We start from the raw sequence: 27,651 nt of genomic DNA, 5'->3' as shown, positions 1-27,651 counted from the left end.
TCCCTTCGCACTGGGCAGATTCCAGTCTCCCGAGCCTGTCGCTGCTGTAGTTTCAAGTCCAGCTGCTCCTGGAGATGCACCACATCCATCCTGGTGCTGGGGGTACTGGACACCTGCTGGATCCATAGCTGAGTATCTTCCACCCATTCTCTGTGGCAAAAACACACAATCCAGGGACAAAGTCAGGGGCATGGGTGGTAGGCAGGCACCACAAACTCGCTGTGCTCACAGCAGACAAGATGGTGGGACCTCTAACCAGCCCAAGGTCCAGGACTTAAGAAATCACAGAATCATGGACTCATAGCACTGAAGAATGAAGGCTGGAAGGAACCTTGGACACCATCTCTCTAAGTCAACCCTTTCATTTCACAGCTGAGGACAGATGTGCCCATAGTCAGAAAGGTAGGTGACAGAACTCAAAGCCAAACCCAATACCTCTGATTCCTAAGGTCAGTTAGTCAGCCATTAAGAATTTATTAAGAGTGGGGGTGGCTAGGTGGTACAGTGTATAGAGCAGCTGCCCTGGAGTCAGGAGGACCTGAGTTCAAATCCGACTTCAGACATGTAACACTTACAAGCTGTGTGACCTTGGGCAAGTCACTTAACCCCAAGTGAAAAGAATTTCTTAAGAACCTACCACATTTCTGGCACTGTCCCCACCACTGGGGAAACAAAGAAAGGCAAAAGACGGTTCTTGTTTTCGAGGACTTCACAGTGTGACGGAAAAGACAACATGCACAGAACTACACACACATAAGATCTATGCAGAATAAACAGGGAGGAGGAGCCAGCATTAAGCGGAAGTGGGAAAGGCTCTTTTAACAGGGATTTTAGCTGAGGGCAGCCAGGAGGCAGGGATGAGGAGAGAGAGATGCCCAGGCATGGGGGACAGCCATGTGTGAGGAATACCCAGGAGTCCAGGGTCACTGGAGCATGGAGTCTGTGAAGGGCTGGAAGGTGTGAGAAGACAGTAAAGAGGTGGGAAAGAGGAGAAAGTGATGAAGGGCTTTGAATGCCACTCAGAAGATTTTAATTTTCATCCTAGAAATGACAGGAAGTCACTGGAGTTTATTAAATGTGTGTGTGTGTATGTGTGGTGTGATGATGGGACTTGTGCTTTTAGGAAGATCAATTTGACAGCTGGGTGGAAGATGCACGGGAGTGGGGAAGAGACTTGCAGCAGGCAGACCCACTCACCAACCGGCCATTTCAATAATCTGGGCATGAAGTGATGAGGGCTGTACCAGGGTGGTGGCAGGGTTAGAAGAGAGAAGGGGATGGATACAAGAGATGTCATTAAAGTAACATCAACAGAACTTGCAATAGATTAGATATGGGGGATGAGGGAGAGTGAGGAGTCAGACAGTAGCTAGGTTTCATGCCTGCTAGGGCTTCTCCCATAACCTGCAGTCACCAGAAGGCCATGCACAATGAGGGCTCTTCCTGCTTCCCGTGGCGAAGAATCTCAGGTCCCATCAGCAAGTTTCTGATTGGTTTCACCTTCCATCCATTCACTAACTACCCCTTCCTAGTAGTCCTCTGGCTGAACCCAATTTACTTGGGACCCTTTTCCTGTTTCTTTCTTCCTTTCCTTACCTCCTCCTGCCCCTTTAGGTGTTCAGATGTCACATCTGCTGTGACCACAGACAAGTTTAATTTTTTCTACTCTCACTCTTGACTGCTGAATGTCTTTGAAGAAAGTCACAAAACTGAGCTCATTTCACTCATTACAAATTCATCGTCTATAGCCTCTGCTGGCCCCTACATGCTTCTTGACAGCCATTCTCCTCTGCTCTCAAGGTATATGGGGTGTGCAGGGAAGATTAGCAACTTTGGAGTGAGGGCACACTTTCACCTGTGGCTCCAAGAAGCTGTAGCACGCACAGCTTCCATACCCTGGTAAACTGTCTCAGCCAATGGGCTAAACCAGGTTGAAGGTAACTGACGGGCCTCCAACCTGTCAGTGAGTTAGGGGCATGTCTACCACAAGTGAAAATTTCCCCTGGCAGAAAGAGCAAATGAAAACAACATGCTCCAATGGCCATGAAGGCAGCTGACGCAGGAGCACCTAGAGATTGGTCAGACATTGAAGATGCCGAGATCATCCACTGCAGCCCAGGCTATCTCCAGTCGTCCTGATTTTTGTCTTGCCAATGGGTTTCGATGACTCTGAAAAAAGAGTAAGACTGACTACTCTATGCAGATCTGCCTTACTTAAACCCAATTCACATGCAAGTCAAGACATCATGTTGTGATGTCATTGGTCCTCTTTGAAAACGAATGACAAACAACAAGAACAGCAATACTATCATCTACCTTTGAACTTTTTGAAATTTCCCTTCCTTTTTTTCCTTAATGTTTCCTTCTTTTAAAAAATGTGTAATCAATCAGTTTTCCCCCACTGGTCTTTCCCAGTGAAAATAAACCTCTTGTAATAAAGAAATGTAGCTAAGCAAAGTGAATGCCATACATAGGATTTTACTCTTCTCACTCCAAATCAATACATTGTCTGATAATATATGCCTCATTCAGCATCTCTAGTCATTCACTTCTCCAACAAGAGGAGATAAGCATCACAGCCAACTTTTCCAAATCTTCTCTTCTTTTTTCTCCTCTAACTCCTAATGTCGTCACACAACACCATCTATCACCATCACTTGACAGCAGATATTTTTCTAGCTTTTTATTGAGAAGTGCGGATACAATATCAATTCCCTCAGCCCCTCCCCTTTTTCTCTCATTTCCTTCTCATCATGAAAGCAGAGAAATATCAAAATACATTATAAAATCCTTCAGCAGGCACCTTTGAGCCCAATCCCTTCCATCTATTCCAGAATTGGTCCCACGGTTATCCCCTTCCTAATCACACCCCATCCCCATGCATCTTTAATCTCTCTCTATCCACTGGATCTTTTTCTTCTGCTCAGCCCTCCCCAATCCTGAAAAGGCCTTCTTCTGACCCCTCTGGTTCATCTAGCTACTGTCCCATCTCACCTATCCACTTTTTCTTCAGTCCCCTGAAGTTCTACTGTGCCTCACCACTCTATCAAAATTGTTCTCTTCAAGATCACCAACTACCTCCTAATCACCAAAACCAATGATCTGTTGTGGAGACCGCTAAGTAGCTCAGTGGATAAAGTGGTGGGCCTGGAGTCAGGAAGACTTGAATTCAAGTATGAGCTCAAATACTTAACCTTTTAACCCTGGGCAAGTCCTGTATAACCCTGGACAGGTCCCTTAAGTTGCTTTAATCCACTGGATAAGAAACTAGCAAACCACTGCAGTATCTTTGCCAAGAAAACCTCATGGACAGAATTGGCATGCTGTGGTCCCTGGGGTCATGAAGAGTTGGACATGACTCAACAACAACAATGTCCTGTTGTTAGCACTTTCTGTATGGTGTCAAAAATCCACCCCAACCTCTGTCCCTCTGCCACTGCATTGAAACCATTTGGTTTCAGAAACACCACACTCTTTTGTGGAAATTTTTTTTTTAATCACCAAAGAATTCTCTTCCCCCTCCAAACAACTTATAACTAGACATGGTGACTCCAAGTGTAATTAGAATGCTCACTGGTGAACCAAGATGAGTCCCAGAATCAAGACTGTTCTGCAAAAGTAAATTTGCTTCTCCTACATCTCTAGCTGCTTCTCCTCTCACTCGGTCCTCTTCTAAAGCTTTTCTCAATGGTCAGTCCTTGGTCCTCTCTCTGCTTTTTCCTTTGGCCATGTCATTCACTCTCTCAACATCACCTCCCATCTCTAGGTAGAAGAGGCCTAAGTCCATCCTTTCAGCTCTGACCTTTCTTCTAAATCTTAGATGCACGTTTTCAACTCATGAACGGCCCTCCAGCATGTCCAAGGCCAGGCGCTCTGTATCTCCTATGCTAAACCAGTTCTTTCTGTGGCACCACCGCTCACATGGGCTCCCATATCCATAATGCTGAGCTGATCATTTAATCTTTTCTCTTCTTCACCTTCATACCCAATCAGTTATCAAGTCCTTTAGATTCTATTTTTGCCTCATTTCCCATCCTTCTCCTCCATTCTATTCTTAAAACCACCACCTCATACAGGCACTCATTGCCACCGGGTGAGACTATTGCAATACCTTCCCAGCAAACATTCCTGCCAATTCATTCTTCATGGAACTTGAAGAGTAATTTTGCTAATGCATAGATCATACTACTCCTCTACTCAAGTCCCTTTAGTGGCTCCCTATTGATTGCCCAATAAATAAAGAACAAACTTCTCTGCCCGACATACAAGGACCTCTGGTGTCATTCATCTTACCTTTCCAGCTTTATCTCATAGTCCTCTCCTCCATGGACTAGTACCTCACTCTCACACCATCCCCTATGGTGAGCTTCCTCTAGGAAACTTTTCCTGATCACAACTTCCAGCCAATAATTATATTCTGCCTCCAATCTTACACTGAACTTTGAGTGAATATAATTTTTTGTTGTTGTTTGTCTTTTGTTCTGGAAGAGAACCAATGACATCAGGAGGGTAATGTATTGACTTGCAAGTGATTTGGATTTAAGTGAGGCAGGGTTGTACAAGTTAGCCTCTGGAGCCATCTGAGTGTAGTGGCAAGATATGCATAGATCAGGAAGACTGGAGATGACCGCAGACACAGTGGGTGACCCTGGTCTTTTTAAGCTAAGGTCTTTTCCAGGTTTCAGTTTGTCTGAGGCAATACCCATTTAGTGATTTAAGGCTAGGTAAGAAAAGAGGCAAAATATGACCTACTTTTCATACTTAAAAAAAAAGTAAACTAGGCGGGGAAGACCCTCAGGGTTTCAGGCCAGAACAGAAACAATTGCTATTTACATTCACTCTGAATCATCAAAACCCAAAAAGTGACCAAGTGAGGCTTGGGCTAGGACTTATCATTGTAGAGCCAGAGTGATTGGGCTTAAGGCTTAAGTAGTTCTGTTTAAATCCCAATGGTTTTATCAAAACCTGATTTTCCAGAGCTCTATTTCAAGAAATCATTTCTAATTAAGCAAACATTAAGCCATGTGTAAAGCACAGTGAGTGCTATGCTAATCCACTTTTTATGTGATATTGCATATTATATTTATTTGTGTATGTGCCACATCTCTGCTCCTAAACTGTGAACTCCATGACAGCAGAGACTATCCTCATCTAATCGTTAAGGCTTCTGTAGAGCTTAACACAGATACCTGCTCACAGAAGCAAATGTTAATAGAAGATAAATGTTTAAGGTATAGAGTTCTGTTTTCGGGGCTGTAGCCAAGGTAGAAATGAGTTGCTCATGGTTACTGCCCTCAGGGAGTTCACAGTCTGTCAAGAGAGAAGAGTAAAAAAGTAAATAACTCATAGTCCAAGGTTATGATCAGTGCTGGAAGAGGCCTAGATTACTATGGGCTAGGCCCAATTGAGATAGGCTTTCCACTTGATGTGCTGATAAAACCTATGTGTATTGTCCCTAATTAGAATGTGAACTCATTGAGAGCAGGAACTATTCCCGTTTTTCTATTTATATAGAAATATAGTTACACAGGTCATACATGCTTAATAAATTCTTCCTTACTGGAAAAAAAAAGGCTCAGTACAACAGATAGATCTTCAAGTTCCAGCCCACCATGTGCCTACTACAGCTCAGAAAGAAAAGGAAAACAGAACTTGAGCAGAATCAGAGGCTTTTGGGGTGTGCTGTAGTGGGTATCAACCAAGGGTCACAGAATGCCATGGCTAGCCCATCCCCCTCATTTTAGTTTACATATAGCAACACCTCGCATTTCTGTTGGGCTCAGAAGCTTACAGTGCTTAGGAAGCTTATTGTCCCCATCTTACAGTTATGGACATTGAGGTTCAGAGAGGTCAATGGATATACCCAAAGTCACACAAATAGTTAAACATCAGATGAAGGAGTTAACCCACAGTTTCTGATTCTAAGTTCAAAGATCCTTCCCCTAAGCATGGTCTCTTGATGTCCCTCTAGGCTGCTCTTCAGTCTGCCTGCCTTCAGTTCTAGTCCCAGGCTTCTGTCCATTTCTCATTTGCTCAGCCCACCCACAAACTAAAAAGAGCTTCTATGACTCCTTCCAGTCCACCTAGCTATTTCACCATCTTTCAATTTCCCTTGACTGCAACACTCCTTGAAAAAGCTGTCTACCGGGGCGGCCAGGTGGCTCAGCGAGTAAGAGCACCGGCTCCAGTGTTGGGACGACCTGGAGATCGAATCCCGGGCTCAGACACTCAGCACCACACCCAGAAATAACTGGCCGTGTAACCTTGAGCAAGTTACTTAACCCCGATTGCTAAAAAAAAAAAAAAAAAGCTGTCTACCTCTCCATCTCCCACCCCAGCCCCAGTGTCTGTGACATCCAGACGGATGCTGACCCTTTACCCCCCTACCCTTTGATCCTGGGACCAATTAAGTCTTTTCAAACAACCATTGATTAGGACATGACCACTCATGACAGCTTATATGATCAAGGAGTCACTAACTACAACCCTTCTAGGGACATGATAGATTCCTGGGTCTTACTACCTGTGGTTGTTTGGCTGTTGTCCTTCCAGGTGATCTGCAGAATCTTCCCAAGACAATTCAAATGGAAGCAATTCGTTTTCCTGGCATGGCACTCATATGCTGTCCATGTTTCATAGGCATATAACAATGAGGTCAACACAATGGCTCCGTAGACTGTCAGTCTGATAATCAGTCCAATACCTCTTCTCTCCCACTCTTTCCTTTGGCACCTCCCATACACTGAGCTTGCTCTGGCAATGCATGCATCAACCTCATTATCAATGTGTACATCCCTGGAAAACATACTGCCAAGGTAAGTGAACTTATTCACATTTAAAACTTCTCCATTTGCTGTAACCAAGAGTTTCATGTATGGATGGTGTGGTGATGGCTAGTGGAACACCCTGTGTTTTCTTGGTGTTAACTGTTAGGCCAAAATTAGCACAAGCAGCAGACAATCAATCCATTATTTGTTACATCTCAACTTCAGAGGCTGCATTGAGTGTGCAATAATCTGCAAACCAAAAAAAAAAATCATACACCAACTCCCTCTCTACTTTATCCATGGTTTATAGCCCTTTCAAGTTAAATCTTTATGATCCATATGGTAGTTGACCTTATCTATGGTAAAGTCATGGTAGTCCTGACATTATGCCCTCACTGCCCCCTAGTGCTTCCATCTGGCCTCCTGCTGCTTGCATACTAAAGAATCCTGGACCTTCTCATCCACCTTTCCTCTACACCCTAAGGACCACTGGGCCTTCAATCTGTTCCTTTTTAACTAAAACCTTTTATATATGTTGGTTTTCCTTTAATGTGAGTTCTTGAGAAGAGGGACTGTATTGATTTTCCATTTGTATTTTCAAGGCTTAGCAGTGTTTGACACATAGTAAGAAGGTAGTAACAAATGCTTTCTATTCCATCCTATTCCAATCCATTTTCTACAGCAGCTGCAATATTACAATAACAATAACTTGCATTTATAAAGTGCTATCAACTGTATGGTAGCCCCAAGGGAAAGATGGAAAGGGATTATCAGTTCCATTTCACAGGTAAGAAAACTGAGACCCAGAAAAGGAGCTTGATTTGCCTTAGATCAGAGAGCTAGGACTGTGTGGCAGACCTGGGAGGAAAATCAATGCCTAGCAAAGTGTCTCACGCAATCCGTGCTTAACAAATGTATGATGAATTGAGTTGAACTGAAACCAGGTGTTTCTGAGCCTAGTATGGGCTTCTTTCCACTGGATCATATTGTTTCTGCTGATAAAAGAACCACCTGGGCTTTCTCCACCATATTTTTGAAGTTTATAACGAGACTGGTTTCTCTCACAATCACAGAATCACTAGGTTTGATAAGGAGGGGGTGATGCTGGTCCCTCACTTGAATTTTGGAGTTCTGAGCTGCAGTGACCTAAGTCAATCAGGTGTTCCCACTGGGTCTATCCTCAATGTGTCGAATCCCAAGGTTGTAGACAGAGCAGTTCAAAGCTTCCACGCTGATTAGCTGTGGGATCAGACCAAGAGAGGCCACTGTACTTCCAGTCTCAAGAAAAAAAAAATCATAGCCTCTCAGAACTGGGAGGCACCTCAGAAGTTTCCAACTGAGCCTGTATCTGAACAAAAATTCCCTTACAACATCCCCAAATGACCTTTAATTCTTTAGATTCTGCTTTAAATTCTCACCTCCAGTGAGAGGCAGCCCATCTCATACTGGGACAACTCTGGTTATTAGGAGGTTCTTCATCATATCTTGACTGAGTCTTGATATAAGGAGCTCACTTCAGAGAAATCATGCCTTGTTTCTTGAAGCCTTCTGTGCCCAAGGATACAAGAGAACAGATGAGCCAGAGCATGAAGAAAGGCCCCTGGAAATGGATTTGAAGAAAGGTTTGGAGAAGAAACAGTGCAGCAGGGTAGAAACACCAGAAATAATAAGTCCTGGGTTTTAGTTACTGCCTGATACTTCAAAGAATCCCAGAATGTGAGAGTTGGAAGGGGCCTAAGAGGCCAATTAATCCAACATGTACCTCACGGGATTCCCCTTTATAACATCCCCAAATAATGTTCCACTGGGTCTTGCTTATTAGCAAATTTCATTATACCTAGCCAAAATCTGCCTCTATAATTTCATACTCACAGAATGCCAGGGCTAGAATGCACCCTCAGAACCCACATACTCCAGACCATACTGCCCCATAATCCCTTCTGGCTGGTCAACCACTTAGCTCTGAATTGTCTAAACTGTACTAGGCCTCACTCCTCTTGATCATCCGCCTGAAGATCCTCAATGAGAAGGGCATCTGCTGCCCCCCATGTCAGCCCATGCCCCCTCTAGGGCTTATGATGCTAGGAAGTGCTTCCTTATACTGAGCTTCAATCTTCCTCTCTGCAGCTTCTACTCATTACCCAAGTAGAACAAGCTTAATTCCTCTCCCATGTAAAGGCCTTTTAAAGACAACTATGATATCCTTCCATAGGCTTCTCTTTTCCTAGCTAAATATCCCCAGTTCCTTCAATCACTCCTCAAAGAGGCAGAGCTCTACTCCTTGCTCTTCTCCTCCCTGCATACCGTCTCAGTTGCTACACTTGTTTTATTCTCTGTACCTTTTTTCATGTCTGGTTTTCCATCTAGGTCTTATCCAAGACAATGAAAGAAACAGCAAACAGCATAGTGGCAAGTACAGATCCCTGGGGTATTCCACTGAAGACCTGTTTCCAAGCTAACATCAAACCTTTAATGACTATTTTGGAGGAAGGAGAGTAGCCACCCAACTAGCTCTGAATCTACCAAACTGTACTGTTGTCCAGGCCACAACCCCCCCCACCCCACCCTTTCCACAAGAACAGCATGAGACACTGTTGAATACTTTGCTAAAATTTAGGTGAAAGTCTGTGTAATGGTAATTTTGAATTTGAAGATCCCTTTGTGTTGGCAAAGGTAGCAGGTACCTAACACTTAGTAACTGATCAAGCCTCTGTTGGGGAAACAAAAGGTATGAACTCCTGTCTCCTGTTACTGATGTAACAGGAAGGGGTTGGCTGAAACAGGAAGCTAATGCTGTGTATATAAGAAAAGCCCCAGAGAGGCACAGTCAGGATTTCTCGAGATCAGGATCTGGCGGCAGAGCAGTTACAGAAGAGAGAATGGAGAACTGAGCCAAAATTTCCTGAGAACTTGTGTGGAGCTTCTTCTGAACAGGAGCCAAGGAGCCCAGAGCCAGGAGTCAGGAGCCTGGAGCCCAGGTGACTGAAACATGACTGGGATGCTGAGACTTTGTTTGTGGCTTGGTTCAGCCTTGAATTCTCTGGAGCACAAATGGTGAAAGACCTGACATGGACCAGACCCTTTGAACTTCAGTGTGGAGCAGGACCTGCCCAGAGAGCTGGTCAAGGAACTGGGAGCTGTCTGCCAGTGAACCCAGGTGAAAGTCTGGTGAATCCAGGTAGAATCTGGGACCATGGAAGGGGATCCAGGGAATCTGAGAACAGGCCCCAAGTCAACATGAAAAGACCTCTCCTTGAGTGCTGAGTAATTATGGAATTATAGTTTACTAGGGACCTAAGGGGTAGAGGGTTTTGTGTATGATACTTAGTAATTGATTGTTGAATAAGTGAATGATTGAGTTAATCAAGACTTTGCCCCAAGAGTAGAACTGACTTTGGCTATTGTACTTTAAGATATTGTTACTGATAAGTGACTGAGTTAATCAAGACTTAGCCCCATGAGTGGAAGACTTTGACTATGTACTTTGAGACTACTGATAAGTGACTGATTGAGTTAACTTAAGAGTGACTATTTTACTTTAAGAGTATATTGTGAATATTGTGATTTTTTGTGATAAGTTGTAATATTGTGAATGCTGTACCTTGATTCTCTGAAAGTTTTCTTTCATTTGTTACGGAATAAATAGTGATCACTATACTGTGTAATCAGAACCTTAAAAGCTGTTCACAGTAGCATTTTTCTGGAAAGATGCTTGTGCATGGCATTATAGCCTGTAGCAAAGCCCATTGGTAGGAACTCTCCTTACTGGTGGAGGTGAATACCCTGAGTTGCCTGAAGGGTGTGATGGAGTTGGAGAAAGACAGAGAGCTCAAGTTTGTGACCATCCCCTTCATCAGGGACTTATCAAGCTTTAAGTCTTCTTCAAAGTGTCCAGTTGTTTCAGGTGCCTTTGTCTTCTAGCTTCAAGAGAGAGAAGATGGAAGAGGCCAACCTCACTTCAGGGTGCTGAAGGGAAAGACTCTGGTAAGAAATGAGAGGAACTAGCAGTCTCCTTCATGTCCCTACTCCCAGCTTGCCACACTAGAGAGTGTAGGGAGTGTCCGATTGGGTGAGATCCAGGGCTCTCTTGGCTGAGCTGAGCTATTCCCTTCACTTTGTATTGTCTGGTATATATTCTATGATGTATACTTTCTCTGGTTTCTGTTTTGCTATGATTTGGATAAATGAGTTTCATTGCTATTTGCTATGTGTATTCATTATGGAACTGGTATTGGGTGGTTAATGGGTTATATAGGGCTTAGAGTCTCCCTCCTCCCCAAGAAACGACAAAGTGACACGAAGTGATCACAAGTTAGTTTGAAACAATCACATCCCCTAAAAGAATATTTAAAAGAGCAGATATACTTCTAGCCTAGTACCTCCCCTCTCTGAGGAGAGGAGAGTAGCCTCTGGACCTTACTTCCTGTTTCTTCTTCTGGCAAGAATGAAAGTTGCCTTGGAGAAATGTAGGGGAAGAAAAGGTTCGAGATATTTATTCTGCCTCCCTTCAAGCCACACAGTGACAGTCTTTGCTACAGGTGGGCTCCTCTCTCTCTCCCAATCTACCTGTCAAAAAAAGAAACTGAGTTTACTGTTGCATAACCTATGCTGAATAAAACCATGTTGATTATGACCATTACTTCCTTTTCTAGACATTCACTGATCAGCCCTTTGATATTATACTCTAGAATTATGCCAAGAATTGAAGGCAACAGATAGAAGCTTATAATATGCAAATTTCAGCCTTTTCCTTTTTGAAAATCTATCCAAGAGAATCTCTCCAATTTTCCATAATCTATATTCCTCCTCTGTATTCACCTATTCAGTGAAGTTTAAGTACTTATAGTACAATGAGCAAACTGCTTCACTAGGTTGATGTTCTGTTTGTCCTCCATTCCCAAAAAGGACCATGACATCAGGGAGATCATGGTATGACTTGCAGTTGACTTTGATTTGAGGGAGGTGGGGCTGTACAAGGTCTCTGGTCTCAGGATACAAAGGCACCCCCAAGCCCAATTTTTTCCCCTATTTTGATAGTTGGGGGGAGGATGAATTAGAGAGGAGGAATGTCTAGACAATTACATGGGGATCATTACATCCCATGTAACACCAGAGAGAGAAAGAGATTGATTTCTCCACTAGCGAATGGAGAAGCCTAGATTAGACTTTATGTTTCATGACTGTTCAGTGCTCTTTTTCCGCTACACCACAACAATAACAAGTATTTATTAAGCTGGTACTTACTGTGTGCCAGACACTGTACTACGTGCTGGGGGTACAAAGAAAGGCAAAAGACGGCTCCCTGCTCTCAAGGAGCTCACAGTCTGGTAGGGAAACGGCATACAAAGAACTGAGTACAACGAGATATGGACAGGGTGAATTTAAAATAATCTCAGGGAGAAGGCACTGGCATTAATGAGGATCAGGAAAGACTTCTTGTAACAGACGAGATTTTAGCTGGGAGTTGGAGGAAAGCCAGGAGAGAAAGCTGAGGAGACAGAGAATTCCAGGCATCAAGGACAGCCAGTGAAAATGCACTGAGTCAGGAGATGGACTATCTGGAGCGACACACTGCAGGGAGGCCTGTGTCACTACTGAGGAAATCCATAATCTTTCGAAGATCACTGAAAGTAGCTCAATCATCACATCAGCCAGTTCTGTTACCACCCCAGGATGGAGGTCATTTGGCTCTAGTGACTTGAGACAATCAAGGGCAACTAGGTGCTTTCTTATTATCTCCTTACTTATCATGGTTTCTGATTCCCTAATAGCGATTCTCCCTTTGTCCCTTCTAGTCCAGAGATCATTATTCTTGGCAGAGAAAATGGAAGTAAAGTAAGACTTTATAGCTCTGCCTTCTCTGCATTGCTTCTTGTCATCATTCCATCTACCCCCAAGCAGAAAATTTCTCTTTGATCCCTCCTTGGAGCTTCCTTCCAGTGTGACCCTGGGCAATAATAGTAATGATAATGATAACTAGCATTTATATAACACTTACAGGTTTGCAAAGTACATACATTTTCTCATTTAATCCTCACAACAACTCTGTGAACCATGCTATTGATCTACGTTTTACTAATAAGGAAACTGAGTCTGACAGAGGTTAAATGACTTGCCCTGGTTCACACAGCTAGTGAATGTCTGAGGCAAGATTTGAACTCAGGTCTTCCTGAAAAGAAGTGACCACCTCCCTAGCCTCAGTGTCCCCATATGTAGAAACGAAATGGCTGGAGTTGGATGGTTTTGCAGTCCCTTCCAGTTCTTGTGTTCTATGATTCTATTAGGATAACAGCTGGGACAAAAAGATGACACATTAGGCACACGAAAGACCCTGAGCAACTTGGAGACCCTTGCGTGCTAAGACTAATTGATCTTAGACTGGACTCTGGACTCAAGTTTCATGTTAGTAGTTGGATTAAATAATATTTAATGCCCCTTCCAGGTCTGACCTTCTATGATGCAATGAGGAGCCTACTGGGATCATATATAGATTATAATTAGAGGACCCTGGTGTGAGGAGACCCAGACCCTTGGGTTCTAGAGCTAAGTGACCTTGGGGAGGGGGGGAAGATCCTAGTATCTTTGGGACTTAGAATTCCTGTGCCTCTCCCCACTCTTATGATGTGAAGCAGGTGCCTATCTGTTTGTATCACATAGCACTGGTCTTTAGAATCAAAGGACCTAAGGTTGAATCCAGGCCCTCCATATCACTACGTGACTCTGTTTCCCCATCTGTAAAATAAGGGGGTGAGGAGGTAGTTGGACCAGTGACCTCTAAGGTCCCTCACAGCTCTAAACTCTTAATGTTCTATCCTGTGATCCTGGGCCCTGGGGTGGGGGGGGGGGACTGTGAGACTCTCTCTAGGACTATTGGCTGGCCTGGCCACAAGGTACTGATATCAGTACTTCAAGGGTTTGTTATCTCATCAGGGTGGTTATTCCCTCTCCATCTTCATAGAGTTGTTATGATCACAGTTTTTATTTTTGAGTAAAAACCTCACTGCCCTGCAGCCAAACACAAGATAAGCCTTTGCTAACTTGGCTAAGCCAGTCTTTGGACCACAAATCCATCCATCCATCCCAAGACTTTCCAGCTTGTTGATTATCCCTCAATCTTTTTACCTGGGGGGCAAGATGGAGTTCAGGATCTCTTCAGCCTGCTTGGTGGGGTCTGGGACAGCAGAAGTAGAAGGGGTGGCCTTGGTTTTGGGTGGCTGTGGGACTGGCCCTGTAGCCAATGGCTGCTGGGGGCTGACTTTCAGTGGACGGGCCTGGGAAGGAGGTGACAGAAAAGCTCAGTGATGTGGCCCCCAGAACTGGCCTTGGGGCAGCCATGGCCCTGGTTCTTTTCCTGCATTCTTTCCTTTCCTTCTTCCCACCTTATTTCTCCCTTTCTACCCTCCCATCTTCTGCTGTGTCTCCTCTCATGATATCCCTCTTCTCATTCCTTCTCCCATGCATCTACCCTCACCTTTTCCTTCCTTCCTCCTCCTCTTTCCTCACCCTAATATCATTCTTTTTCCTTCTACTATATCCACTTATGTGATCCCTCATTTTGCCCACTTTTCTCCCACCCTCCTCTTCCTCCCCACTTTCTTTTCATTCTCCCTTTACCCTTCTCACATTCTTTTGCTTCCTCTTTGCTCTTCCCTCTTATAATCTCCTCCCTCCCTTTGCTTCTCCCACTGTCTTTTTTCCTCTCAATCTTCTTCCCTCCCCTCCCTCTTGCTATTTTCTCCTCCCAACCACATCTTCCTTTTCCCTTCCCATTCCTCTTCATGCTTCTTCCGTCCTTTCCCTCCTCCTGTTTTCCTCTTCCCACTTTCACTCCCTCTCACTCCTCCTATTTCTTCCATCCTCCCTCTTCCCTATTGCCCCTTCCTCTCCTCCCACATCCTCTCCCCTCTCACTCCTTCCATCTTCCCCTTCCACATTCTCTTCACCTCTCCTCCCTCCCTGCAGTCCCCATTTCCGGGCCCTGGGTTCTACCTTGGGGCTTCGCTTCTCTGTGTTCCGGCTCACTAGCACAGGGGTGTCATACTTGAGCAGAGAGTCAACTGGAGGAATCATGGTGGCTGCTGCAGCAGAGGCTTCGAAGCCTTGTTTACTGTCACCATGGAAACCGAGGCCCCACCCCCCCCTTTCCCTACCACTCGTGCTCCAGCTGCCCACAACTAGTGGTGGAGGCGGAGCTAGTGGTGATGGGCGGGGCTTGTGGTGGGTTTGACGATATGAGAACTGTGGATTGGCTGTTGCCCCATCAGTTCCAAGTTCTTTTCTTAGCGCAGGTGTGGTGAAAAGAATCCTGGACTAGGCACCCACCCAGGCGCAGCCAGATGGAACTTCATTTCTGGAATTCAGCTAGTTGTGTGGCCTTGGGCTAGACACCTCCTGTTACTGGGGCACATGGATGCTTCTGAGAAAAGTGCCTTGTAGAACTTAAAGCGCTGCAGAAATGAGACCTCTTAATCACCATAGTCCCCTTTATATTATTAGGCAGGTATTCTTGACCCTAGGTCTGTGAAGTTGTTTAACATTTTGATAAGTGCATTTCAGTATAATTGTTTTTCTTTATAATCCTGTGTGATTTATTTCAGGCAGCTGGTGGTGCAGCAAAGACTCCTGGGCTTGGAGTCAGAAAGATCTGAGTTCGAAGCCTGCCTCAGACACTTACTAGTTGTGTGACCTCGGACAAGTCATGTAACCTCTGCCTGCTTCAGTTTCCTCATCTGTAAAATGTAGATACTAATTACATCCCAGGATTGTGGCGAGGATCAAATGAGACACATGTAAAACAAATTTGCAAACCTTAAAGTGCTGTATAAATGCTAGCTAGTATTATTTTAAAACATAGACTTTACTTAGACTGTTAAAGGTATCCTTCACATACATACACACACACAGAGATTAAGAGCCTCTGTGAGTATCTTCTCCCATCCTGTTGGAAGCCAAGGTATGAGCTGCAAGGGACAGAGACCTGGGTCTGAATCTTGCCTAAGGCACTGGCTGTAAAACCATGGACAAGTCACTTTTTTTTTTTTTTTGCTTTTTGGAGGGCAATTGGGGTTAAGTCACTTGCCCAAGGTCACACAGCTAGTAAGTGTTAAGTGTCTGAGGCTGAATTTGAACTCAGGTCCTCCTGACTCCAGGGCTGGTGCTCTATTCACTGCGCCACCTAATTGCCCCAACAAATCACTTCTTATTCATTCGCAAATGAGAACTGTTTTTTGTCTTCTACTGTTATTTTGGAGTTTAATTTGTTGGATATGAAATTTCATTTATAGAGAATTCCCGGTGGTGAAACTACTTGCAATGGTTCAGATAGGCAATGCTTCTATAACTTCTGCAGACTCAGAGAGAGCTTCCTGGGCACTGAGAAACTTAATGACTGGTCCATGGTTCTACAACTGCTAAGCCTCAGATTCCGTCTTCCTGACTCCAAGGCTGGTCCTTTATTACATCAGGCTGCTTCTCCCATTATTATTACCAGAATTCTTGATTTTCGTGCATCACTAAGTCCAGGACTCAGGACACAATCAGTGCTTAATAAATTCTTGTGCAATTAAGAATGAGTCTGGTGCTATGCCTCACTCACAGGACCCTTCCATTTGGAGCCTGAACTCCTCCTGAATCCTGTTTCTCTTTTACAACTCACAGAAGTGCTGTTATTCCTTGTTATTTGTGGTGCAGCCAAAGTTCCTGTGGAGAGATGCTAGGGTGGATTGTGACAAATGAAGACAAAAATCCTTCCAGGGAGATAACAGAGCTTTACATTGGATGCCCTAAGAAGCAGTCACAGATTGCTTCTTTGGTCTAAGCAGAACAGAATTTAAACCAAGGATGTTAAATAAGAAAACAACTGTAGTCCAGTGGAAAGACCAAAGAAAATGGAGGGGTGGCTAAGTGGCACAATGAACAGAGCACCCGCCCTGGAGTCAGGAGGACCTGAATTCAAATCCGTCCTCAGACACTTAACACATACTAGCTGTGTGACCTTGGGCAAGTCACTTAACCCCATTTGCCCTGCCTTCCTCCCTTCAAAAAGCAGCAAAAAGAAAAAAAAGGGGGGGGGGGAATGGAGCTCAGGAGACTAACCTGAGTTTGGATTCTGCCTCTGCTCCTTACTGTGCATTACCTCAATCACTCAACCCCACTGGGCATTGGTCTTCTGATCTGCAAAATAAAATAATAAATAACTTGTCTCTAAATCTCCTTTCCCCTTTCTTCTTCCTCCTTTCTAGCCTGCCTTCCTCCCTCCTTCCCTCTCTCCCTCCTTCTTTCCTTCTTCCCTCCCTTCTTTCTTTCCTAGTACTTAATAAACACCTACTACTGAACCAGGCCCTGTGCTAGCACTGGTTTCAAGAAACAAAAAGTCTCTGCCCTCTAAGAGTTTGCATTCTGTCAAGGGAAAAGTTGAACAAAGTATGATCCTGCTCACTACCCCATCTCCTCTTCCTCTGCTCCACCGTCTCTTCCCTTTTTCCAGCAGTAACAAGATAACTGATAACGATACCGTCTGGTAAAAGGGCGACAGGAAGGGGCACCTGGGTTCGAACCCTAACTCTTCCACTCGGGGTGGCCCAGAGGGCTGGACCCAGAATCAGGGGAAGACCCCAGTTCAAAACCGAACTCAGACACTTACTGGCTGGTTGAAGCTGAGCAATTCACTTCACCTTAGCCTGCCTCCGTTTACTTATCTGGAAAATGGGGGCAGTAACAGCTGCTACTTGGCAGGACTGCGGAGAGGATTCGATTAGGGAGGACCGAATAAATCCCAGCTGCTGCCCAGGGGGAAAGGCTGAGTGGGCGTGGTAAGGGAGACGAGGTGGGGGAGGGGATGAGAACTCCAGTAAGCCTATCACCGAGGCTCCCCCAGACTTCTCTCAGCTCTTCCGAAAGTCGCGTTGTTTTCAGCAGCGCCCGTCAGGGGGCGCGAACACAACGCGACCCAAAGTCCGCCAGGCGCCCGACTTCCGTTTGGCTCCCGGAAGAAGAATAGAAGCTGCCCCGGAAACGGAAGCGGGAAGTACGCTCTCTGGCCGTCGCTGAGGAGCCGACTGGCCCGGGTCGCGAGAATGAAGGAGGCGAAGCCCGAGCGGGAGCGGAGGCAGCGGCGCCGGCGCCGGCGGCGGCGGGAGGACGAGGACGAGCCGGGGGAAGCGGCGGGGGACGAGGTGCTGGTGCCAGATCTGTCACTGGTGAAGCAGGAGCGGCGCAGCCCGACCCCCGCGTCCCGCTCACACCGGCCACGGTCCCGGGCCCGGCGCGGCTCCTCGGGAAGTCCGAGCCCGGCGCGGGAGGAGGAGGCGCCGCTGCCGCCCCCGTCCTCGGCCCCGGCCCCGCGAGCCCGCAGCGCTCGGGCCTCCGGCGAGCGCGCCGGCAGCTGCAGCAGGTACGAGCCCACTTCCCCCTCACCTTCAGACTCGGGGACACCTCGCTCGTACTTCTCCCCGGCCGTGCTCCCTCAGTGGGTCCCGGTTGTGGTGGTTGTCCCTCCTCCCTTGGGTGGCCCTGTTGGGTGCACTCCCCTTAAGCTTTGGGAGCTTCCTCCTCTCCCGATCTGGTGGCCCCGCGTCCTTGTCCAGGCTCCAATTCGGGATCCCTCCAAGACTCCTCTGCCTCAAATCCATCCCTTCCCTTTTCCTTGTCCAGCCCCAAGGGAGGCCTGTGTCTTCTAGGAAGTCTTTTCTTACCCGCTTTCTCAACTGTCCTTAAACTTTTTGGTTCTTTACAGGACCTTTCCTATACCTTTGCTCCCTTCCTGGTCTTACTTGTTGCTATTCGTGGGCAGACTTATCCTCTTTAGAGAGTTAGCTGTGGTGTGGTAGAAAGAACCCCGGCCAGTGAGATCTGGGTTCTAATTCTGACCTAACTGCTTACTAGCCTTCTGACGGTGGTGATTTCTTTTTCTGGCTCTCACTTTTCTCATTTATAAAATAAAAATAAGAATGCTTGCATTATGTTTTTGTTGTTCAGTTGTGTTGGTTTTTTTGTGTGACCCCATTTGAGATTCTCTTGGCTGAGATCCTGGAGTGGTTTGCTATTTCCTTTTCCAGCTCATTTTACATATGAGGAAACTGAGGCAGACAGGGTTAAGTGACTTGCTCAGAGTCACACAGCTAGCAAGTGTCTGAGGCCAGATTTGAACTCAGAAAGATGAGTTTTCCTGCCGCCAAGCCTGACGTTCTATCCACTTTGAAACTTAGCTGCTATATTAATTATATTAGAACAGTTATTTTGTGGGTGAATTGAGATAATGTATATAAGGGTTTTGTAAGCCTAAAGGGCTATCTAGATATGAGTAATTACTTTTATCACTATTTGCTGCCATTATTTTTTGTCTCAGCGTTTTGGATTTAGTTCATTTTGTATGTTTGTTGTGAGGATAGGAATTTGTAAACTGTATGATATAACTTAATCTGCTCTTACCATTCTCACCTCTACCCTAGTGCCTATAAACAAGATTTTATACCACTTAAAGGATCTATATTATTTTTCATCTTTACAGCCCTTTTACTATTACCCTACATCCTTCCCTGCCAATATTTTGTTCCTATGTTAAGATTCTGTGGTTTCCTTGGTATGCATACCTCTTCTTTTAATATAAGTTGAAACATTCCTCCACAGTTTAATAGATGGTTTTTATGAATTGTTGTGGTCAATCACTTGGCCAGCCTTCTAGTGATGAGCCTCTTCAAATTTATCTAGACTGGTCTTGAAGCAACAGAGGAACAGTCTTATCACTAATGCTGAACTTTTGAAGCCTTTCCAACTTATTCACTTCAAGCATAGCCTTCAAAAACTCAGGGTCACATTCACCCCTGGAGGAAGAAGTGAGATTTCAGTAAAGCAGAGTAATGAGGCTGAGGGGATAGGGTGAAGTAAAGGTTACCAGTAAAATCATGAGTTGAGATTGAGTTAAAGCTGGAGGGGACCATTCATTTTTCAGTTAAGTAAAGATGAGGCCATAAAGAAGAACTAAGACCCAGTGTATGAGGGAATTGGGTTGATAGTTATCAGGAGGGTCTTAATAGGCATCTGAGTTCAAGCCTGAATTGAAGGAAAGAGAGGAAGTTGGAGGCAGGTTCTATCTCAGGTATTTAGTCTAACTGAATTTTATAGATGGGAAAATTGAAGTCTAGAAAGTTTAAGGATTTGCTAATTGTGAAGTCTTCTGCACCATGAAGTCACAGTGTTTCATATTTCATAGCCCTATGTGATTGCTGTCCTGCCTCTGTCCCCCATTCCACCTCCCTTTTTTTTTGGAGAAGCAGTATAATATAGTGGGAAAAGCACTGAATTTAGAGTAAGAATATCTCTGTTTAGAGTCCTAGCTCCAGCATTCTGTGACTTTTATTAGCTGTGTGAGCATTGTCTAAGCCTTTTTGAGCCATAGTTTTATCTGCCAAGTAAGGATAATCATACTATTTGTTCCTGGGGCTGTCACAAAGAGATATATCATTTTGTAAAATGTAAACTATTGTAGAAATATGAATTATTACCTGTGATCATACATTAAGTGACAGATCTAAGAAAATCATTTAGATCTTCTAATCTGAAGATAGTTTTTGCTTCAGTGTGTAATCCTTTTTTTTTCCTTGTGTCCATTTACCAAAGCTTGCAAAGTTTTAATCTTCACCAAGCCTATGATAACTCATAGCAGACTAGGGAGGAGATGTCAAAAACTTTTTTTTTTGGGTGAGGGAAATTGGGGTAGAGGTTCAAAGCTTAGCCACCAATTCCTGTGTGTGCTGTGTTTTCTAAAGATCACCAACCAAAAGGAAAAACAAGTCCTTTGGGAGAAGAAGCAGATCTCCTCGGAATAAGAGAAGCCGTAGCCCTCACCATCCCGTAGTCAAGGTGAAGCAGGTAATTGCAACTGACATGACTCATTCCCAAGTTCTGATCAAAGAATTTCTTCTTCCTAGTGTCAGAATGTGGACTTTCCTCTTCAATTAGGATGTGAGCCCCAAAGTTACTTTAATTTTATTGAGAGAGGGGGGCAGGATATAGACTGGTTTTCATTAAGAGAGCTAGTTACTTGAAGAGTTTGGAACATAAATAGACATACTATCATCTTTAAGGTTCAGAACAAGAGTTGGGAGGCTCTGGCCACTGCTTGTATTCCATGGCAAGTATTCCATGATGTACTATTGGTTCTACCACTTAGAGAATAAATTATCTTTGGGCAGCTGGTTGTAGCTTTCCCAAAGTAGAGCCACTGTCTACATACTGTAACTCTGTCATCTAATTCTTAAATGTACAACTCTTTTAATACCTCTCATTTCTTTTCTTTCTTTCTTTCTTTCTTTCTTTCTTTCTTTCTTTCTTTCTTTCTTTCTTTCTTTCTTTCTTTCTTTCTTTCTTTCTTTCTTTCTTTCTTTCTTTCTTTCTTTCTTTCTGTCTTCCTTTCTTTCTTTCCTTCCTTGAGAAGGAAGGCAGGGCAGTTGGGGTTAAGTGACTTGCCCAAGGTCAGACAACTAGTAAGTGTTAAGTGTCTGAGGCTGGATTTGAACTCAGGTCCTCCTGACTCCAGGGCTGGTGCTCTATTCACTGTGCCACCTAGCCACCCCATCTCTCATTTCTTTAACAGTGTATTTGTCTTTGAGGATTTCAGAATGTAACTTTAAAAATAACCTATCAATCAAAGTAATTATCTTGAAATTTCTTATCTTCCTTCCTAGAATTAGTTCCTAAAAAGCTGGCTACTGTGAGTGAATCTCAAAAATATGTGGGACAGAACAATATGGCCTAAATTTAATGTTCCTACCAAATAATTTTACCACATACATTGGCCTTTTTTTTTTTTAGGTTTATACAAAGTAGAAATATAGGCAGCCTCTGTTTTATATGTACTTATACTTACCCTCCTGCATCCTCCTTATTCCACAATGGAAGCCAATTACGAAAAAAATATGGTGCCTTAATAGAATTTATGTGTTCCGAAGTAGAAAAAGACAGAGCTGTGAGAAACAGGATCAAATTAAGGAGCTGACTCCAAGGATTGGCCTCCGAGGCCAGTGTTGACTACTCCTGCCCCAAATTATGTTGTTCTTATTGGCTAGAAAATTTTTTCTTCGTTGCATGCAATTTTAGTAGTTAAAGATTTACTTCGATTAGAAGTTATATAGTTATATTCTTTCTTGCACTATCCCCAAATAACTCTTTGTAGAACTTGAAGGCACTTGAAAGAAGGATGCCAGGAGGTAGGAGAATGCTGAAGGCAAACATTGTGTATTTTAAAATTTTATCTATGACTGGCCCTTCCATAAGAAAGAGGGAACCAATGCTTTCTCTTTTAGTTCTTCCCTCTTAACTCCTTACTTCTCAAGACTGTGTATTTGTAACATTTTTTTTGCTTTGGGAAGATGTTCTGGATTTCAAATAATGAACTTGCAAATGAGCTTTGGAAAGTAACCTTATTAATTAGGAACTGTCTACATTTGAATGGTTCCTTGAATTTCAGGAACGGGGGGAAAGTGAAAACCGCCCCAGAAGAGGAAGAGATGAAAGGCAACACAGGGAGCAATCAGAGCAAGAACACAGGCGGGAGAGAAATGGTGACCGGGACAGACACCATAGCCATTCTAACCAGAGGAAGACCACTAGTGAGAGGCCTAGTGGTGGGCGGAATCGAGATGCCCAGAACCTGCAGGAACAGGAAACAGAAAGAGAGTTTTATAACTCTCGGCGACGGGAGCGTCGCCAGAGGAAAGATGTGGGTGGCAGCAGTGATGAGAATCAGGAGATTGTTCTGCCGTCTGCTGGTGGCCACAGTAAAGGAAAAGACCCACCAAATAAAGAGAAACCCAGCTTTGAACTATCAGGGGCACTTCTTGAGGATACCAACATGTTCCGGGGTGTGGTGATAAAGTATAGTGAGCCTCCAGAAGCACGGATCCCAAAGAAACGCTGGCGCCTTTACCCCTTTAAGAATGATGAGATACTCCCTGTCATGTACATCCACAGACAAAGCGCTTATCTTCTGGGCCGACACCGACGAATTGCAGATATTCCTATTGACCACCCTTCCTGTTCAAAGCAGCATGCAGTATTTCAGTATAGGTAAGGCTTAGTAAAACTTCAACTTGTTACCTTTAAGGTAATAAGTAAGTCAGGGCTTCTATGTAACTATTTCTGCAGTCACTCCTAAAACAAAACTGCCCCATGTTTTTTTACTACTTGAGGATTTACAAAGTAATCTTTTCTACAACTATCTGAGGGAGGGTAGAGAAAGTATTGTTATTTATCCCCATTTTCAGATTAGGAAACTGACAAGTCTCTGAGAAACTAGGTGACTTCCCCATAGTCCCACAGTGCCAGAATTAGGACTTTTTAAATCCAGGTATTTGAAATTCCAAGTCCAGTGTTCTTATTCTTTCCACTACATTACACAACCTTCTCAAGCATTTGACTTAATTAAAATGTATATAAATAACCGGAATGCCTCCATTTGTAATACTGAAACCTTTTTTGGGGGTGATCAGACTCCATGTATCTAATATTGACTTTGTGGGTTTCACTGAACTAAATGGAACCTGGTTATCTGTAGGTCTCCATAGGTGAAAGAAAAATCACACAGATTTTTCTTTATATACTAGCCATGTCATGAGACCCTTTATTCTGAGCAGGACTAATGAATGGGTTTATTTTTGACTTTTTGATTTATACTTTCCCACCCCTTGTCTTTGTGATCTATAAGAGAGTTCTTCAGTGGGCATTATTCCCTTTTCCTACCACTTAGGTGTATAAGCAACTTCCTCTGCTCATATACCTGCTCAAGTTACTTTTTTTGGAGAAATTTTAACTTGAGCTAGTAATAACATTGTTTATAGAATCTAGTCTACTTAGTAAAAGAGAGCTGTACATTAGTAAACCAGGCTTATATGTCCGGTGCTTTTGCATGAGCTAAATTAAAAGTTGTTTTCTTCTTTTGCCAGACTTGTAGAGTACACCCGTGCTGATGGAACAACTGGCCGAAGAGTAAGACCATATATCATCGACCTTGGCTCAGGCAATGGGACCTTCTTGAACAACCAGCGCATTGAGCCACAGCGTTACTATGAACTAAAGGAGAAGGATGTACTCAAATTTGGGTTCAGTAGCAGAGAATATGTACTGCTTCATGAGTCTTCAGATACTTCTGAGGTGGATAGAAAAGAAAATGAAGATGAGGAGGAGGAGGAGATATCTGACAGCTAGCAAATTCAGGAGAAGCTCCTGTAGCTGCTAAGAGAATTTTTCCTTTGTGGAAGGCCTGGACTTGGAATTTAAAGAGCAGAGCAGCACTCCCTGGTGCCTCTTATTGCCTTAAGTCTTTCTTCTGTTGCTGATCAACTTATGTTAAAATTTAAGAAATTTGATAATTTGTGTTTCTGGTTGAACTTATTTCTTTCTGTGATCTCTTAGCCACATAAGTGTGGACATTTGCTTTCAGAATAATTTCACCAATAACAGTCGTCCATTGTGTGTAGTAGAAGCATGATGGCGTGGCATGAGTTGGTGCTCTGGAAACTATTGCCTGGTAACTGTAGACCCTTGGTTAAAAAGAGAAACATAGCATGTTCTCTTTGTGCAGCTATTTGCTTTGTACAGTGACTTTACTAAGAAATATGGACCAGCAGTTTTTCATGTTTTATTTTTTGTAAATACCTAGACAGAATTTGGCCCGGGTTTTAGTTGTCAGCAAAACAGACCCACATTATATACACCGAAGCTTCAATGCAGTTAACCTCAAATCATAGAAATGTATTCCATTATTTAGGTCTTTGGGGATGAGATTTCACCACACATACGACCTTTATTGACTGCTTATATGCAGACAAATGTTGGGTCTTGATGCAATACATGACAGGGCAGTAAAATCATGGCTATTGCGGGGAAGAGATTAAAATGGGTCATGAATCTGTTTCTTACATAAGAGGATTCTATATTTCCCAAAGTAGCCTGAGTCTGTCATTAATTTCGTTTATCTTGTCTTTATAATATCATTTTTTTTCTCCTAATTCATAGCGTCACTTGTGTGGGAGGATTACCTCAGATGTTGGAGCAATCTGTTCATTTTAACTAGATTTGTGTGTGTTAGAAAGAAATTTTTGTTCTACTTAGTGTATTTTTTAATATCCTGAAAGGCCATGTCTTTCCCCCCCATCATAAGCAGGGAGGAGCTGAGGTAAGGGAAACACCTATTTACTAATCTTCTCCCAGTCAAATATGTGTGCGATGGATTTTGTCTGTGTACATATGTTGTATATATAAACTGAATGAGAATGTGTGTGGGTGGGTGTGTGTGGGTGGTGGCTAGAGGTGTGTACTACATGCATCTGAGTGGGGTTTTTTGTAATGTAAAAATGAAATACATTATGAGTAAAGGAATAGATCACCCTGTTATTTGAATAGCAGGATCTCATTTATATATAGTTTGGGATCACACAATAAAAGAATTTGTAAATGTAGTCCTACTCAGCCCCAAAGTGTAATACTTTTCTAGTACAAAGGTTTTTTTGATATTTTTTGTTTTTTTAAAAGGTTTAAATTAAAAAAAATTTTTTTGAAGTGGAAATAAATGGTAATTGAGAGGGGAAATAGGTGGGAACACCACTGACAACCTGAACTAAATTCCAGATCACTAATCCATATAAATGAATTTTAAGCGCTTTGAAGCATCAGTGCTTTCTAAATTGGGAGTGAAATGTTTATCCTTACCAGTGAGTGTAAAGAGGCTTTTGTGTATGCTATGTATAGTTGGCTCCATATAAACCAAGGCCTGATTATTCAGTGGATGGATTATCTGTGCCCTTCTTCACTTCCCCTCCCATAGGGCTTTGCTATATTTCAGTCTACACAAACACCACTACCAGAGTGCTGGCTAGGGAAAGAAAAAGAGAAATGGAAAGTCAGTTTTGCTTTTAATTAGTTCTTAGATTGAAATATATGAGACTTTATAATTATCTCTGCATGTTTCCTGCTTTTCTCCCAGTTATCTTGTTATGGATGATATTCAGACAGCTGACCAATGTTGACCACCACATGTGGTGACATGTTGGAGTTTAGTGGAGTTTAGTGTTCAATTGTTCAGATTGGGGGACAAAAAGCCTTGGAAAACACCTGATTATTTTGTGAACATTTAATAAGCTTAAAATTAAAAGGGGCAACAACTTAGCAATTTGCAGTTTGTTCCCCTAGGTCTTTGTCTCCAGTGACTTTGCCAGCTACTACATGCTTAATATCTACTATCCAATGTGTGGATGTATAGAACCCAATTTTGTGTTTTTAAATTTTCTTTGAAACAGAATGAGTTTTCCCTTAGCCTGTTCTTGTTCTTTGTCTCTCACTCCAGTGCCTCTCTGATCACTTGTGTTGCTACACTGATTGCCAGTGGGTTTTGAGATTACTTGACGCTGCAAGGCAGCTCCAAGTTTTACTTCTAGCCTGCACCCTGGTGGACGTATCAATAGCGCATGGAGAAAACACCAACTTTCCTACATGCTGACAGCATGGACAGATGTTTTTGTACTAGATACTTCTTGACAAATGAGTAATGGTTCCTGAATTTGATGATTCTGATGGAAGATTTCTTTATAAAGGATGGAAACAGTGGGCCTGGTAGCGAGGCCAGCTAAGATGTGATTCTCTTCTAACTCCAAAGCCAGGTATCACCAGCAAATTTCTGAACTGGAATAGTGACAGATGTTGTGCAATAGTTCTTATACATTCTATCTGAGAAACTTGTTTAGTTGGACCGTTTGGTTTCCTCTTCTGCCATCTATTGTCAGACTTAACTAGTTTGTTTGCAGTACCTTTTCTGCTACAAGGAAGAATGACTGTCTAAACCAAAGCAAAGTGAAAATCAAAAATGCTTTTGAACTCTGGTCACTTGCATCTCCTTATTGAATTCTGCAGTCAATCTGAAGCTCTCCTGGGATCTGTGTGAATACGATTTCCTCAAAACTTCCCATTAAGTGTTTTCTCCAGTCATACCATACCCACCCCCTCATCTTCTTATAGGCAGGCAGCATCTTAGTAATTGCAATTTGTGAAACAACCTTTATCCTGACTTACAAATAAATAAAAACAGAATTAATAGCTTGTGTCTATAAACAATAGCTTGATTTGGGTTGGGTTTTTTTAATGGAATTTTTATTACTGTATTTACATCAGTATGCCATTATGCAGTGCAGCAAGATTTTAGGAATCTCATCACTTTTTAAAAAATAGACTTTCAGGATGATTATTATTTGATAAATAGTACAAATGTTTACATTTTATACGTCCTTTCCTCCCCCTTTTTAAAAATCAGTTATTTGGCCAAGAAATGAAACAATGTTATAAGTTGAAGTAGAGTTTCCATGTGGTATTTTCAGGTATATACCAGCAGTCTGAAGATTAAGATAAAGTATTCAGAATATACTATGTTCACAATTGTATATAAGTTTGTATCAAGTGAAATAGCTACTCACTTTTAAATTAAAGTTTTGGAATTAAAAACTTTTGGCTTTGATCTCTTGGTAGCTTGCTGGGGGCGGGGGCGATGATGTATACATTAACATAGGAACTAAATTAAAGAGACTTAACTGGTTCTGTCTGTCGTTGCACTTTAAGCTCTCAGTAATTCAGTAAATCTTCAAAAGTCAATCCCCTGGCAAACCTCTCTAGTAGTTTACAATATTTGGATTTAAATTCCAAGTAATAGTTACCAGAGAATCCATATTACCACTTCAAAAATACCCACTATATGAATAGTATTGCATTGGGAATCAGGTTTCCTGAATGGAAATGCAATTGGCTCAGTCACACTGTACATTATAATATAAGAAATAAATTAGTCACATTGTCTTGGGTTCTGGGGAAAGTTACAAATTTGGGATGACCAGGGTCCTGATTC

At 43.1% G+C, this 27,651-nt stretch overlaps 2 protein-coding genes and 1 long non-coding RNA gene across 4 annotated transcripts in view; 1 reads left to right on the top strand and 2 right to left on the bottom strand.

The window, feature by feature from the left end:
- The window catches only part of DNALI1 (dynein axonemal light intermediate chain 1), a 22,842-nt gene extending 7,738 nt beyond the window's left edge, over positions 1-15,104 (bottom strand). Inside the window, exons 1-3 of the mRNA XM_069067964.1 lie at positions 14,757-15,104; positions 13,890-14,038; positions 1-150 (exon numbers count right to left, since the gene is read on the bottom strand). The exon at positions 1-150 is cut by the window's left edge and continues 20 nt beyond it. Of these exons, the coding sequence (XP_068924065.1) occupies positions 1-150; positions 13,890-14,038; positions 14,757-14,837 (380 nt within the window). The 5' untranslated portion in view covers positions 14,838-15,104. The remainder of the gene's footprint in view (positions 151-13,889; positions 14,039-14,756) is intronic.
- Positions 15,105-15,259: 155 nt separating this feature from the next.
- LOC138146224 (uncharacterized) lies at positions 15,260-17,736 on the bottom strand. 2 transcript variants are annotated; one of them, XR_011164427.1, is made up of 3 exons: positions 17,410-17,736; positions 16,863-16,940; positions 15,260-15,496 (listed from the first exon to the last, which is right to left on the bottom strand). It is a non-coding gene; the product is annotated as an uncharacterized lncRNA (long non-coding RNA). The 2 variants fall into 2 exon arrangements; XR_011164426.1 differs by lacking the exon at positions 15,260-15,496 and adding an exon at positions 15,521-15,727.
- Positions 17,737-17,793: 57 nt separating this feature from the next.
- SNIP1 (Smad nuclear interacting protein 1) lies at positions 17,794-25,925 on the top strand. Its single transcript, XM_069067962.1, has 4 exons — positions 17,794-18,159; positions 20,534-20,636; positions 22,234-22,832; positions 23,708-25,925. The coding sequence occupies exons 1-4, from the start codon at positions 17,843-17,845 to the stop codon at positions 23,967-23,969; spliced, it is 1,281 nt and encodes a 426-aa protein (XP_068924063.1). The 5' UTR covers positions 17,794-17,842; the 3' UTR covers positions 23,970-25,925.
- The last annotated feature ends 1,726 nt before the right edge of the window (positions 25,926-27,651 follow it).

Source organism: Petaurus breviceps, unplaced genomic scaffold (assembly GCF_028583685.1).
Source record: "Petaurus breviceps papuanus isolate PSGF00001 unplaced genomic scaffold, PetGlider_PUasm1.0 90760, whole genome shotgun sequence".
Lineage (NCBI taxonomy): Eukaryota > Metazoa > Chordata > Mammalia > Diprotodontia > Petauridae > Petaurus > Petaurus breviceps.
This window is presented reverse-complemented; position numbering and strand designations above follow the sequence as displayed.